Source organism: Moschus berezovskii, chromosome 17, assembly GCF_049115385.1.
Source record: "Moschus berezovskii isolate FMDL1 chromosome 17, NW_MosBer_1.0, whole genome shotgun sequence".
NCBI lineage: Eukaryota > Metazoa > Chordata > Mammalia > Artiodactyla > Moschidae > Moschus > Moschus berezovskii.
In genome coordinates this window covers 37,697,700-37,711,913 of record NC_142476.1, presented here as the reverse complement: position 1 = coordinate 37,711,913, position 14,214 = coordinate 37,697,700, and the positions used below count along the sequence as shown (strand labels likewise).

General features: G+C 42.6%; 1 protein-coding gene across 1 annotated transcript; it reads left to right on the top strand.

Annotated features, from left to right (window-relative positions):
* The first annotated feature begins 10,268 nt into the window (after positions 1-10,268).
* LOC129550961 (PRAME family member 8-like) lies at positions 10,269-13,132 on the top strand. Its single transcript, XM_088845037.1, has 3 exons — positions 10,269-10,555; positions 10,997-11,569; positions 12,559-13,132. The coding sequence occupies exons 1-3, from the start codon at positions 10,269-10,271 to the stop codon at positions 13,130-13,132; spliced, it is 1,434 nt and encodes a 477-aa protein (XP_088701163.1).
* Positions 13,133-14,214: the final 1,082 nt, after the last annotated feature.

Here is a 14,214-nt window from a genome sequence, read left to right as displayed (position 1 = left end):
GAGGCATAGCTTCTCCATAAAATACAGGTAACATTGTACATACAGCGTGTGGTGTTTCTGTAGAGTCAATAAGAGGATGCATGCTGAAGCCTTAAAACTGGATCTGGAATACTGTAACAATACAATAATTGAGTCCTTTCCTTCTTTTCCCTTTCTAGAAGACATTCCCCAGAGAAGGCAATGGCACCCCACTCCAGTACTCTTGCCTGGAAAATCCTATGGATGGAGGAGCCTGGTGGACTACAGTCCATGGGGTCGCGAAGAGTCGGACACGACTGAGCAACTTTACTTTCACTTTTCACTTTCATGCATTGGAGAAGGAAATGGCAACCCACTCCAGTGTTCTTGCCTGGAGAATCCCAGGAACGGGGGAGCCTGGTGGGCTGCCGTCAATGGGGTTGCACAGAGTCGGACATGACTGAAGTGACTTGGAGGCAGCAGTAGCAGACATCCCCAGGATTCTTCATTTCTCAAGCTTATCCTCTATTCCTGCAACAGGAAGGAAAGAAGGAGGACACATCATTTACATGAGGCCATGAATGAATTGTGGGCTTCCCAGGTGGGCACTAGTGGTAAAGAACCGGGCTGCCAAAGCAGGAAGCTTAATAGAGGTGAGTTTGATCCCCATGTCAGGAAGATCTCCTGGAGGAGGGCATGGAAACCCACTGCAGTATTCTCCCCTGGAGAATCCCATGAACACAGGATCCTGGAGGGCTACAGTCCATAGTGTTGCAAAGAGTCAGACACAACTGAAGCGACTTAGCATGCATGCACAAGTAAATAAACCATAACTCACCGAAGCTGCTTTAGCATCACCACTGGGAAATTCAGAGGGAAGTCATAGGAAAGATTCCACTCCTCTCTAGTGATAGACATTCTGAGCCTCAGGACTCCTAGGCCACCTGCTGGTAGATCAAACCAGATGACGTAAAGTAGTGTTGTAAGCAGGTCTGTAGGGTTCAGCATCGTATAAATATCATGCTTGCTTAGTATAAATATTTGTGCTATGATTTATGCAAATATAGAAGATGTAAGATGCTTTTTTAAAAAATAAGAAAATTTAGTATGTTTAAAGAATGCATGCAGGCATTGAAAAAAAAAAAGTTCAACTTTGTTTGGAGCCTCCAAAGAAATGTGTCTTTAAAACTGATTTTACCATGACCTACCTCCCAGAATATTGGAAATAAAAGCAAAAATAAACAAATGGGACCTAATTAAAATTAAAAGCTTCTGCACAGCAAAGGAAACTATAGGCAAGGTGAAAAGACAGCCTTCACAATTGGAGAAAATAATAGCAAATGAAGCAACTGACAAAGAATTAATCTCAAAAGTATACAAGCAATGCCTGTAGCTCAATTCCAGAAAAATAGACGACCGAATCAAAAAATGGGCCAAAGAACTAAACAGACATTTCTCCAAAGAAGACATACAGATGGATAACAAACACATGAAAAGATGCTTAACATCACTCATTATCAGAGAAATGCAAATCCAAACCACAATGAGGTACCATTTCACACCAGTCAGAATGGTTGCTATCCAAAAGTCTACATGCAATAAATGCTGGAGAGGGTGTGGAGAAAAGGGAATCCTCTTACACTGTTGGTGAGAATGCAAACTAGTACAAACCACCATGGAGAACAGTGTGGAGATTCCTTAAAAAACTGGAAATAGAACTGCCATATGACCCAGCAATCCCACTCCTGGGCATACACACTGAGGAAACCAGAATTGAAAGAGACACATGTACTCCAATGTTCATCGCAGCACTGTTTATAATATCCAGGACATGGAAGCAACCTACATGTCCATCTGCAGACGAATGGTTAAGAAAGTTGTGGTACTATACACAATGGAATATTACTCAGCCGTTAAAAAGAATACATTTGAATCAGTTCTAATGAGGTGGATGAAACTGGAGCCTATTATACACAGTGAAGTAAGCCAGAAAAAAAAACACCAATACAGTATATTAACGCATATATATGGAATTTAGAAAGATGGTAACGATAACCCTGTATACGAGACAGCAAAAGAGACACAGATGTATAGAACAGTCTTTTGGATTCTGTGGGAGAGGGCGAGGGTGGGATGATTTGGGAGAATGGCATTGAAACATGTATATTATCATACATGAAACGAATCACCAGACCAGGTTCGATGCATGATACAGGATGCTCAGGGCTGGTGCACTGGGATGAACCAGAGGGATGGGATGGGGAGGGAGGTAGGAGTGGGGGTTCAAGATGGGGAGCACATGTACACCCGGGGCAGATTCATGTCAATGTATGGCAAAACCAATACAATATTGTAAAGTAATTAGCTTCCAATTAAAATATATAAATTAAAACAAACTGATTTTAAAGATCATGCAAAAAGAACATTTTCTTCTTTAAAAATATTTAGAATAATAAAATTTAAGAGCTGGAAGCATTACAATTATACTTTTTAAAGTAGACATTATATTTAAGAGCAGTTTTTGTTCAAAGTAAAATTGAGCACAAGTAAGAGAGTTTCCATTTAAATTCCTGACTCCAGCACATGCATCACCTCTCTAGCTGTCAACATTCCCTTCTGGATTGGTTTATTTTTTATAATCAATGAATCTATATTGACATATCATCATCACCCAAAGTATATAGTTTATATATTGTTGCTGTTGTGTGTGTGTAGTATATGTATATATATATATATACTTTATTACCCAAAGTTTATAATGAGGTTCTGTATTGCTATTGTGAGTTCTATGAGTTTGGGCAAATGTATCATGACATGTATCCACCATTGCAGTGTCATGCAGAGAATATTCACTGCCCCCCAAAATCCTCTTTGCTTTGCCTATTTATTCCTCTTCAACTCCAAGCCCTGGAAACAACTGATTTTTTCACTGTTCTCAGAGTTTCAGTTCAGTTCAGTTCAGTCGCTCAGTCGTGTCCGACTCTTTGCGACTTGCCTTTTCCAAAATGTCATGCTGCTGCTGCTAAGTCGCTTCAGTCGTGTCCGACTCTGTGCAACCCCATAGATGGCAGCCCACCAGGCTTCCCCATCCCTGGGATTCTCCAGGCAAGAACACTGGAGTCGGTTGCCATTTCCTTCTCCAATGTGTGAAAGTGAAAAGCGAAAGTGAAGTCGCTCAGTCGTGTCCGACTAGTAGCGACCCCATGGACTGTAGCCCACCAGGCTCCTCTGTCCATGGGATTTTCTAGGCAAAAGTACTGGAGTGGCTTGCCATTGCCTTCTCCACAAAATGTCATAGAGTTGGACTAATACAGTATTGATTCTTTCAAATTAGTAATAGACATTGAGGGGTCCTTCATGCATTTTCATGGTTTGGTAACATTCCATTGTCTGTATATATCACAGTTTAATGATTCTTTCATGTACTGAAGGACATCTTAATTGCTTTCAAGTTTTCGTGATGATAAATAAAGCTGTATGTGAGTGCATTTGTGTGGACAGACTGAACTCACTTAGACAGATACCTAGAAGTGAGAATGTTGGATTGTAGGATAACAGTGTGTATTAAGATTTATATTTTCTCAACAATCTCTTCTGTTAGACAGATATTGTCCCACCAATGGAAGGAACAATGTCTCTGTCACCCTGTGATCCCATAACTGACCTTGCAGCCTGGTATGGCAGTAAACAACTATGACTGATGGCCCATAGAATATTCTACCATCAGTTTTATAGTCAAATACTATTTTCATTAAAGTGCCCATTTGGGGAAAATCAATATTATATTATTGGCCACCAATAATATAAATATATAAGATATAGAAGAAATAGCACTTGTGGTCAGTAATATGTTAGTGTAAATTATCTGTGAAAGAAAAATCCTTTGTTTTCCAAGGTTTTGTTCAAGTAACAAAGAACAATGCTTTTGTGTAAAACAGAGGTTAAAGAGTCTACCTCCAATGCGGGAGACCCGGGTTCGATCCCTGGGTTGGGAAGATCCCCTGGAGAAGGAAATGGTAACCCACTCCAGTATTCTTGCCTGGAGAATCCCATGGACAGAGAAGCCTGGTAGGCTACAGTCCACGGGGTCGCAAAGAGTTGGACACGACTGAGCAACTTCACCTCACTTTAATAATACAGGTAGAAGAAACATCTCCTCTGACATTCCTCCTCATTTGTGTGCATACACACACACACACACACACATATATATATAATGCAATAACAAGAAGGACATCCTACCATATTACACACACACCCACACACACACAAAGGATGGACTTTGGGGGGAATCATGCTAAGTGAAATATGTCAAAGAAAGATAAACATTGTATGTTCTCACTCATATGTTGGATCTAAAAAAACTGATCTCTTCTTCTTTCTTCTTGAAAGTTTTGTAAATTCTCTCTCTTTATTTCTCCAATTCACTACAGATTGGCTCTTGACTTTCCAAGATGGCAATAGCTCTATTCTCATCACTGATTATGAAAAAGTCTGATAATAGAAAATGCTTAATACAATTCAGAAAATTGAGTGGACATATAATGAAAACTGCCAGAACTTTACAATCACCAGTTCTTTCATAATAAAATCACCCCCTGGACATCTCAGCATGGTAATCTAAGATGCTCAGAAGTATGAATTACAATATTCTGTTACTGAACAGATTTTATTTGCCTAATGGTCAGCAAGCCAAATACCAGGATTTCAAGGTTGTTTATCTACAAAGAAGTTATGGGAGGTGACAGGAGAACAAATCGGTCTATCACGTCAAAGGCAGGGAGCAGGGATATTTATAGTAGAAAAGTGTAGGGAGATTGGAGGTGCAGGGAAAGGTGATTGAAGGCAGGACAAAGTGAGGTAATCGCTGCCCTGTGCAGGTGTACCTCTGTTACTTGGTACTTCATGGGAAGCATGTTCAGAAGATGGTGGCTTTAGCATGATCTCGGGATGGAGCTTTGGCCCTGTCACATCAAATGGTTATCCACTGTACAGTCACCCAGGCCCAGGTGAAACAAAATGTTGTGCTTAATTTCCACTGTACAGCAAAGTATATATATATATATATATATATACGTTTTCATATTCTTTTCCATTATGGTTTATCACAAGATATTGACTATATTCTTTGTGCTATATAGTGTGTATGTATGCGCATGTGCGCTCCTTTGTATCCAACTCTTTGTGACCCCATGGACTGTAGCCCACCAGGCTACTCTGTCTATAGAATTTTACAGGCAAGAATACCTGAGTGGGTTACCATTTCCTACTCCAAGGGACCTCCAAACATAGGGATAAAACCTGAGTGTCTTGTGTCTCCTGCATTGGCAGGAGGATTCTTTACCTCTGTGTTACCTGGGAAGCCCCTGTGCTGTACATTATGAGCTTGTTTAAGCATTCTATATATGAACGCTTGCATCTGCCAATTGAACACTCCCCATCCTTCCCTCCCTACACTCCTCCCCTTGGCAGCCACAAGTTTGTTCTCTATGCCTTTGACTCTGTTTCTTTTTCATAGATAGGTATATTTGTGTTGTATTTTTGACTCCACATATATGCGATATCGGGCTTCCCAGGTGGCTCTAATGGTAAAGATCCTGCCTGCTAATGCAGGAGAAATAAGAGAGACCTGGGTTCCATCCCTAGGTCAGAAAGATCCCCTGGAGGATGACATCACAATTCACCCCATTATTCTTGCCTGCAGAACCCATGGACAGAGGAGCCTGGCAGGCCATAGTCCTCAGCGTCGCACAGAGTGGACAGGACTGAAGTGACTTATCACAATATGTGATATCATATGGTGCTTGTCATTCTCCTCCTGACTCACTTCCTCAGTATGATCATCTCTAGGTCCATCCATACTTCTACAAATAGCATTATTTCATTCTTTTAATGGCTGGGAAACATACACATACACACACACCACATCTTCTTTACTCATTCTTTTGTCGATGAGCAGTTAGGTTGTTTTCATATGTTGGCTATTGTTCATAATGCCGCTGTGAACACAGGGGTGTGTGTATCTTTTTTTCTTAAATGATTTTATTTAGTTAGCTATTTTTTGCTGCACTGGGTCTTCTTTCTTGTGTGCAGGCTTTCTCTAGTTGCTTCGAGCTGGGGCTACTCTCTTACTGTGGTACGTGGGCTTCTCATTGCAGTGGCTTCTCTTGTTACAGAGTTTGGGCTCTAGAGCCCGCAGGCTCCAGTAGCTTCAGTGAGTAGGCTCACTAGTTGTGGCACATGGCCTTAGTTGCTCTGCGGCCTGTGGGATCATCCCAGAACAGCAATTGAACCCTTGTCCCCTGCATTGCAAGGAAGACTCTCAACCGCTGGACCACCATGGAAGCTTCATGTATCTTTTTGAATTCTAGTTTTGCTTGCAATGTAGAAGACCTGGGTTCAACCCCTGGGTTGGGAAGATTCCCTGGAGAAGGGAAAGACTACCTACTCCAGTATTCTGGCTGGAAAATCCCATGGACTGTATAGTCCATCGGGTCGCAAAGAGTCAGATATGACTTAGTGACTTTCATTTTCACTTTTTGTATGGTTATATGTTCAAGAGTAGGACTGTTGGATCATACTGTCACTCTATTTTTGGTAACTTGAGGACACACCATACTGTTTTCCCTAGTAGCTATACCAATTTACGTGCTCACCAATAGTGTGAGAGGGAAAACAGCTTCTTGTGGAATCTGTGATCTGTTTGAACCATCCCTGGCTTAGACTCTGCAATTTCTGAATTTCCCTAAAATAATATGAAGTCTTTCAGTCAGTTCTTCTCAATATTTAGGTTGTCTGGAAACTTGGGGTTCTTTCAGATCCCCTCAGCTAAATATTCTTTACATAGAAATTGGCAGATATGTCTATGTGAAAATAACCTTGGTTCACCAGTCAAAGAATGGAGAAAATTTGAGTGAATTTTAGGTGTTCCCTGAAGGTTATCTGAAGTAGTGAATGAAAAGTGCCCACACTGCTGCTCATCCAGCTTGCGTTTATTAACAGAGCCATTTATGATTATCATTGTTACTAAACTCACTCTGCTGCAGGTATTTATGAAAGAGATGGATGGCCTGGGACTTAACATATCTATTAAGTAGAATCCAATTCAAACTTTTTTTTTTTTTTAATGTAAAGGTCATTTATAATCCTGAGAGAAGTATGGTGAAAGGGATCTTTGTCAAAGTGAATAAGTAGGTGAAGACTCTTCAAAGAGTCCTCACCTTGGTGGCCAGAGGTATATAGGAAAAGTTTGGGCATCAATAAATGGGAGAGAGGCATAGGAAACTCTGAAAGATGGAGAAAGGGTCTCCCTTTATTTCTGAACTTAAACTTCAAAAGATTCCCCCTGTGGTGCAGCCTGGGGTGGGGGTCACTCCTGATTGTGGCAGAACCTGAAACACCAACACGAGCTTCTGCATTTATTATGGGAAAGGCATTGTTTTTTGTTTGTTTGTTTTTACTTTTGCATTTTTTAGTTTTTACTTTTATTATGATGATCATTTAATTTTAATTTTGTGTGTGTGTGTGTGCTGGGTCTTTGTTGAGGCACAGGGGCTTAGTTAACCAGTGGCATATGAGATCCTAGTTCCCAAACAGGGATCAAACCCATATCTCTTTCATTGGAAGGCAGATTCATAACCACTGGACCACCAGGGAAGTCCCTAGAAAGGTGCTGGTTTTAATGAAGAGATAAATACAATTTATTTCTGTGTCTTTGATGTTACCCTGATCATCATCTATATTGAACTTGGTTAAGTCTGAAGAATTAGCAATTATCTATGTTTACTTAGAAAGGTCAATCCTAAAGGAAATCAAACCTGAATATTCACAGGAAGAACTGATGCTGAAGCTGAAGTTCCAATACTGTGGCCGCCTGATGTGAAGAGCTGACCCATTGGAAAAGACTCTGATGCTGGCAAAGATGGAGGGCAGGAGAAGAGGGCGACAGAGGATGAGATGGTTGAATGGCATCACAGATTCAACAGACATGAGTTTGAGCAGACTCTGGGAGATAGTGAAGGACAGGGAAGCCTGATGTGCTGCAGTTCGTGGGGTGACAAAGAGTAGAACACGACTTAGAGACTGAACAATAGCAACAAATCAGAAAGGAGCCTGTAAGATTATTGTTGGCTTCCAAGACCCCTAGAAAATGACTGGGGCTATTTTCCATTTGGAAGGTGTCCTCGGTGAGAAAAAAATTTAGGAAACCCTCTCCTGAGAGCACATGCCCCTGGGTGACAGTGTTATTTGCCAGTGACCCACACTTATTTTTCTCTTATGCTTTGCTCTCAAAGAGCTCACAGTGCCCACCTTCAGTGACTGTCAATGTTGGAAACGCCTCAGCCCAGGACTCACACTCCTCCCTCTTCTCATAACGTAGATTTAATCTTTTCATGTGGTTTTCTGGGCTGATCCCAAATTTCTGGGAGGAAACACCCTCAAAGATGACACTGTCTTTTGTGGGTCACCATCTTTTATTTTCTAAATAGCACCCAGAATAACATTTTTAAATCTCCCTCTTTCCTGCTGCAGCTACTAAGTCGCTTCAGTCATGTCTGACTCTGTGCAACCCCATAGACGGCAGCCTACCAGGCTCCCCCATCCCTGGGATTCTTCAGGCAAGAATACTGGAATGGGTTGCCGTTTCCTTCTCCTATGTGTGAAAGTGAAAAGTGAAAGTGAAGTTGCTCAGTCGTGTCCAACTCCTAACGATCCCATGGACAGTAGCCTTCCAGGCTCCTCCGTCCATGGGATTTTCCAGGCATGAGTACTGGAGTGGGTTGCCATTGCCTTCTCCCCCTCTTTCCTAAAAGAAAAAAAAAAAAAAACTTTATTTAACATTGTTGTAATCATTCACATGGTCCGTCTCGGAATGCCCAGCTCCAAACTGTCCTGACACACTCTTACATCTCACTGAAATTTTGACCTGCCCACCTTCAGAGAAGGCTTGGCTTAAGGGTGGAAAACCAGTCACATCCCCCAAAACTCTTCCTTTGCTGCCTGAATAGGCTCACAATCCCCCGTGTTTCCTACATAACACCTGATTGACAAGCTGATACAGAGGTGCATGAATTTTGTTTATTTTGGGAATACAGGATTGTTTTCATGAAGCTGTGTTAATTGAGGGACATTTTGATAGTTTTTATATAGGCAAAGTTCCCCCAACAACGAGGCTTTTAAGTTATGCTTTTTCTTGTTCAATGACTGAAACCAATAATTCCTTGCCAACCAAACCCAGGAATATAACTGTGCATATTGGTCAATATCAGCCAAGGTTTGTGGAGTGAATCCATCAATGAGTCTTTGATTCCTTCTCCATCATTCCTTCTGTTCCCTGTATGTATACGTTTCAATCACCTAAGGTGGAGAAAAATGAAGATCAGGACCAAGGGCCATCTATAATCTAATCAGGTACCCCTTTTGAACTGTGTTAATCAGACAGAGGGATGCTGAGATCAGAAATGTCTATAAAATTCTCAGCCTCTGAAGAAAGGATGCAGGATCTTCTGGCCCCAGAGTCACTGGCTGGATCTTCCATAGAGTCTGAGGTCTGAGTCCCACACCAACCACATCACACTAGTAAGTTATTGTCAGTACTATTCTTATATGGTGTTAACTGACCTTACAAGTAGCCTGTATCTCCAGATGGCATAGAGAGTTTTTCTTTTTTAATTATTTCCTTTCAGATGAGATTTCAGGTTTCCATTTATCTCTCAATTTTGTTTTCCCTGAGTCCCAAATATTTTGATTTGTACTGAAATAATTTTTAAATGCCTTTAGGAAGATATTTGTAATAAAATGTCTGTAATATTAGCTCTCAAAATTTAAAATTCTTCTTTTATGTACACATGACATTCATGTCATGGGTATTTCTTTCATCTTTACATCCAGCTTAACTAAGGATGCAGACTGCTGTTTCACATGACAGTCCTCTTTCCATAGACTTAAGGCTCTAAACGACTATCTAAAAGTCTTCCCAAAATGAAGTTTGAGGTCAGCTTTCAGGACCTTGGTACCTTTCCCAGTGGGACATGATTTAAGCAAAGCAGCAGATGGATTTGAATGTGTTAGTGGCTGAAATGCTTGTTCTGAATCCAGTAGGGGGAAAGTTACAGCTTTGTGCTCACTGACCCCACAGAGTCATATGGGCCAAGTAAGGTGCTTTCACCCTTGCCAGTGCACAGACCTTGGCCTTGAGTAGGTTCTTCTGAAGGGTAGGGAGACAGTCTAAGGTGTGCCTCTGCTTGGTCTGAAGTCAACGCCTTGTTCTCTGACAGTTTACACAGTATTCCTTTTGGTATAAAGTCAGCATGAGTGTACAGACCCCACTCAGACTCCTGGACCTGGCGGGAATGCACCTGCTGAGGGATGATGTCTTGGCCTTTTCTGCTCTGGAACAGCTGCCTGTGGAACTCTTCCCACCCCTCTTCACTGAGGCTTTCAATGGGAGACACACTGAAATTCTGAAGGCTATGGTACAAGCCTGGCCCTTTGTCCGCCTGCCTCTGGGGGGACTCATTGACCTGCCTCATGTGGGGCCCCTACAAGCAGTGCTGGAAGCCCTTGATGTCCTGCTTGTCCAGAAAGTTTGCTCCAGGTGAGTCTGATTCAGGTAACCTGGTAAAATCCTGGGTATCTCAGTGGAAACACTTGAGGTGAGGAAAACTGGGTGGAAAAGGGATGGACCAGAGGGATCTGAAGAAGGAAATGTAGAAGCCTAGAGGCCTTGCCTCACCAAAGGAAACACGTTTGGGAAGTGTGGGTGTACCTACAATAATAATTTAAAAAAAGCATAAAGAACATGCCACACCTCCTCACAATGATGCTAAAAGTTACCAGAAGTGGGGAACCAGAAAAGAAGAGAGGGGTAAGGGAGATGGAGGAAAGTGAGTCAGAGAGGGAAGAAGGCACGGCAGCAAGTGATGTCAGGAATCTGAAGTTACAGCACAGTTGGGAAGTCTGTTTTCAAATTTTCAGGCCAATGTTTCATTCTGGGTGGATTTTAATGCTTCCCCACCAATCTCCTTTTTCTCAATAGCAGGTGCAAACTGCGGGTGCTAGATTTGCGGGACACTGGTCATAACTTCTGGAGCATGTATTCTGGAGCCAGTACGCACAGGTACACAAGCTCAGGAAGAGCACCAGTGGCTGAGCCCAGGTCAATGACAAAGCAGCATGTGGCTCCACTGAAGGTTTTTATAGACCTTTCCTTGAAAAAAAGGACCCTGGACAACTTCCTCACCTACCTCCTTAGGTGGGTAGAGCAGAGGAAAGCTTCCATTCACCTGTGTTGTAAGAAGCTGAAGATCGTGTCAATGCCAATAGACAATATCATGAAGGTCCTGAGCATGGTGCAGCTGGACTGTATCCAGGAGGTGCAGGTGAGTTGCACCTGGAATCTGTCCACCCTGGCCACATTTGCTCCTTTCCTGGGCCACATGAGTAATTTGCAGAGACTTCGTCTCTTCCCCATCCATGTATCTGCCTTCAAGAAGCAGGAGCACGATCACGTTGTGCAAATTACCTCCCAGTTCCAGAGGCTGGGCCACCTCCAGGATCTCCATCTGGAGTCTCCCTCCTTCCTTGAAGGCCGCCTGGACCAGATGCTCAGGTGAGTGTGGACCACTGGTAGAGTAACATTGAACATAGCATTAGAGTATCAAATGCACTTTCTCCTAAAATGTGATATCCTGAAGCCATACAAATCGATTTGGAGCTAAATTTGTGTAATGGTTCTTGAAAGAAACACTCCACTGTGGAGGTACAATTTATTGACTGGAATGGTTGATCTAGCACTGAAGGGATTATAATTTCTACCTTCAGCAGAGGTGTCTATGTTCAAATCACTTAAAATACAGGAAATAAAGAGGGCACTGAAGTGGGGAAACCACAACAGACCAGACCAATTCTGAAGAGAAGCTTTATGCTCATCAGATTATTGATCAAAATGAGCCTGTCTTAAATTCCCGTCTGTGAAAGATTTTTATCTTTTGCTCCAGATAAGTTAATTAGTATAAGGGAAAAGTATGATTCTGGAGATGATGTTAATCGAGCTGAGAGAAAAGGGTAGTAGAAAGTGGTAGAAAGCAGAGATGTGAGCCCCTCTAGACAGTCATCACATTTGATGTTGTGGGATCTTGTACAAGCTGCTTCTTTATGCATGTCTCCCAAAGCCTCAGGTGGCCAGAGGTATTGGCCTCTGAAGCCCAACTTTGGACTGAAGGAAGACTTAGCTGAAACCATTTTCTATCTGATCACCTAGTACTAAAAATCTGTGTCCAGCTGTCCTCTGAACACATTCTCGGGCATTCCATTATACTCATTCATCCTCATAAGGAAGTAAAGTATGTTGTAGTCTGCTTGATAAATGGGGAAGAGACCTTTCAATGTTCTATGAATTGACTCAGACACATAGTGAAGGCATGGGTTGACAAAGGCATGGTGACAGGCATAGTTGACAAAACTAGCCTACAGTGATACTGGGCAATCAATGTATTGACCCTCATCAGACCGTCAGTCTTAACATTAGCCCTGTAAAAACCATTTGTCTATCACATGTATACGTTAGTTTTAAGAACTAATTTCTTGGTTTCTCCCCAGGTGCCTGACGACCACCTTGGACAACCTCTCAATAACTAACTGCCAGCTTACAGAATCAGACTTGACCCATCTGTCCCAGTGTCCAAACATCTGTCAACTAAAATGCCTGGAACTGAATGGTGTCACCCTAATGGACTTTAATCCTGAGCTTCTTCAAGTTCTGCTAAAGAAAGTTGCAGCCACCCTCCAGGAACTGTATTTAGACCAGTGTGGGATCCAGGACTCTCAATTTGAGGCCATCCTGCCATCCCTGAGCTGCTGCTCCCAACTCAGGTCCTTAAGCCTGTGTGGGAACATCCTCTCCATGGCCGTCATGGAGAAGATGCTGCAACAAACCTCTGGGCTTTCCTGTTTAAGTCAGGAGTGGTATCCTGCCCCTCAGGAAAGTTACAGCTCTCAAGGTATTCTCCTAGAAGGCAGACTTCCCCAGCTGCAGGCTGAGCTGTTGGAGATTCTGAGAGACTTAGGCCAGCCCAGAACCATTTGGCTAACATTCAGCCCCTGTCCTCACTGTGGTGATGACATATGCACTCACATGGAGCCCATTATATACAGCTACACTAACCCTGCCTAGGTGGTTGCCTCTACCAGAAGTTTTCTTCTGGGCACTTGGAAGGAAACTGAAATCTAGGACATGGCCACATCATAAAGTGAAAACAGAGCTATGGTTTCAGACATCGGCTCAATGTGAATGGGAAAAGGAAGGGTGATCCAGCAAGGGTGCAGGACTGTAGTGGGAAATGTAGACTCTGGGAGGTGATGGGACTTTCAGAGTTATGTGTTAAAATAGCATCAGAAAAATGAATCTCATTTTCTGGAGGGAAATTTGGGATGCACATATTGTCATTGTCTCTGAGGGAATGATTGTAAAATAATGGTCAGAAATAAAGAAACTTTCAGTGTACATGGACTGGTGCCCTTCATGATATATTATTCTGTTCTCTGTTTTCACCTCAGAAATCTCCAGTGACTGATGGAAGGAAACACACCAAACTGTCTATGATCTGAAACCCTACTATTCCCACTAGTTCTCTATTCCATTTTGGACATCTTTTATCTCTTTAGTTACTTCTGTGGCTATTCAGTGGATTGGTACATACAATAAGGGGAAACTACTCAGAGGCCGGAGAAGGAAATGGCAACCCACTCCAGTGTTCTTGCCTGGAGAATCCCAGGGAAGGGGGAGTCTGGTGGGCTTCCGTCTATGGGGTCACACAGAGTCGGACACGACTGAAGTGACTTAGCAGCAGCAGCAGCACTCAGAGGCCAGTGAGCCACTGAAATGAAGAGCTCCTGGCAGGATCATCACTGCTGGCTCAGGCCATGGCCCTGGACACGAGCAGTTCTCATGGTTCTCCTGGTGGGTCCACAGGTTTCAGTTCCTGGCCTTTCTATGCTGGGAAAGGGCTTCACTATGCAAGTCAAGGCCCTCAGTTCTGGAAAGCATCATCCACACTGTAGATGAGCCAGAATCCCTTGTCCTCATCAACCCATGCCTGTCATGAGTGTGAGTTGTCCTTCTTGAATTAAACTAGTGTGAGCAGTAAAGACATACAATGTCCTTTGATCAAATGCTAAAATCACCCAGACATATATCATGGTTTTAGTATTTCTAAACCACATTAAGAAATTATACCCTGGACTTCCTTGGTGGTC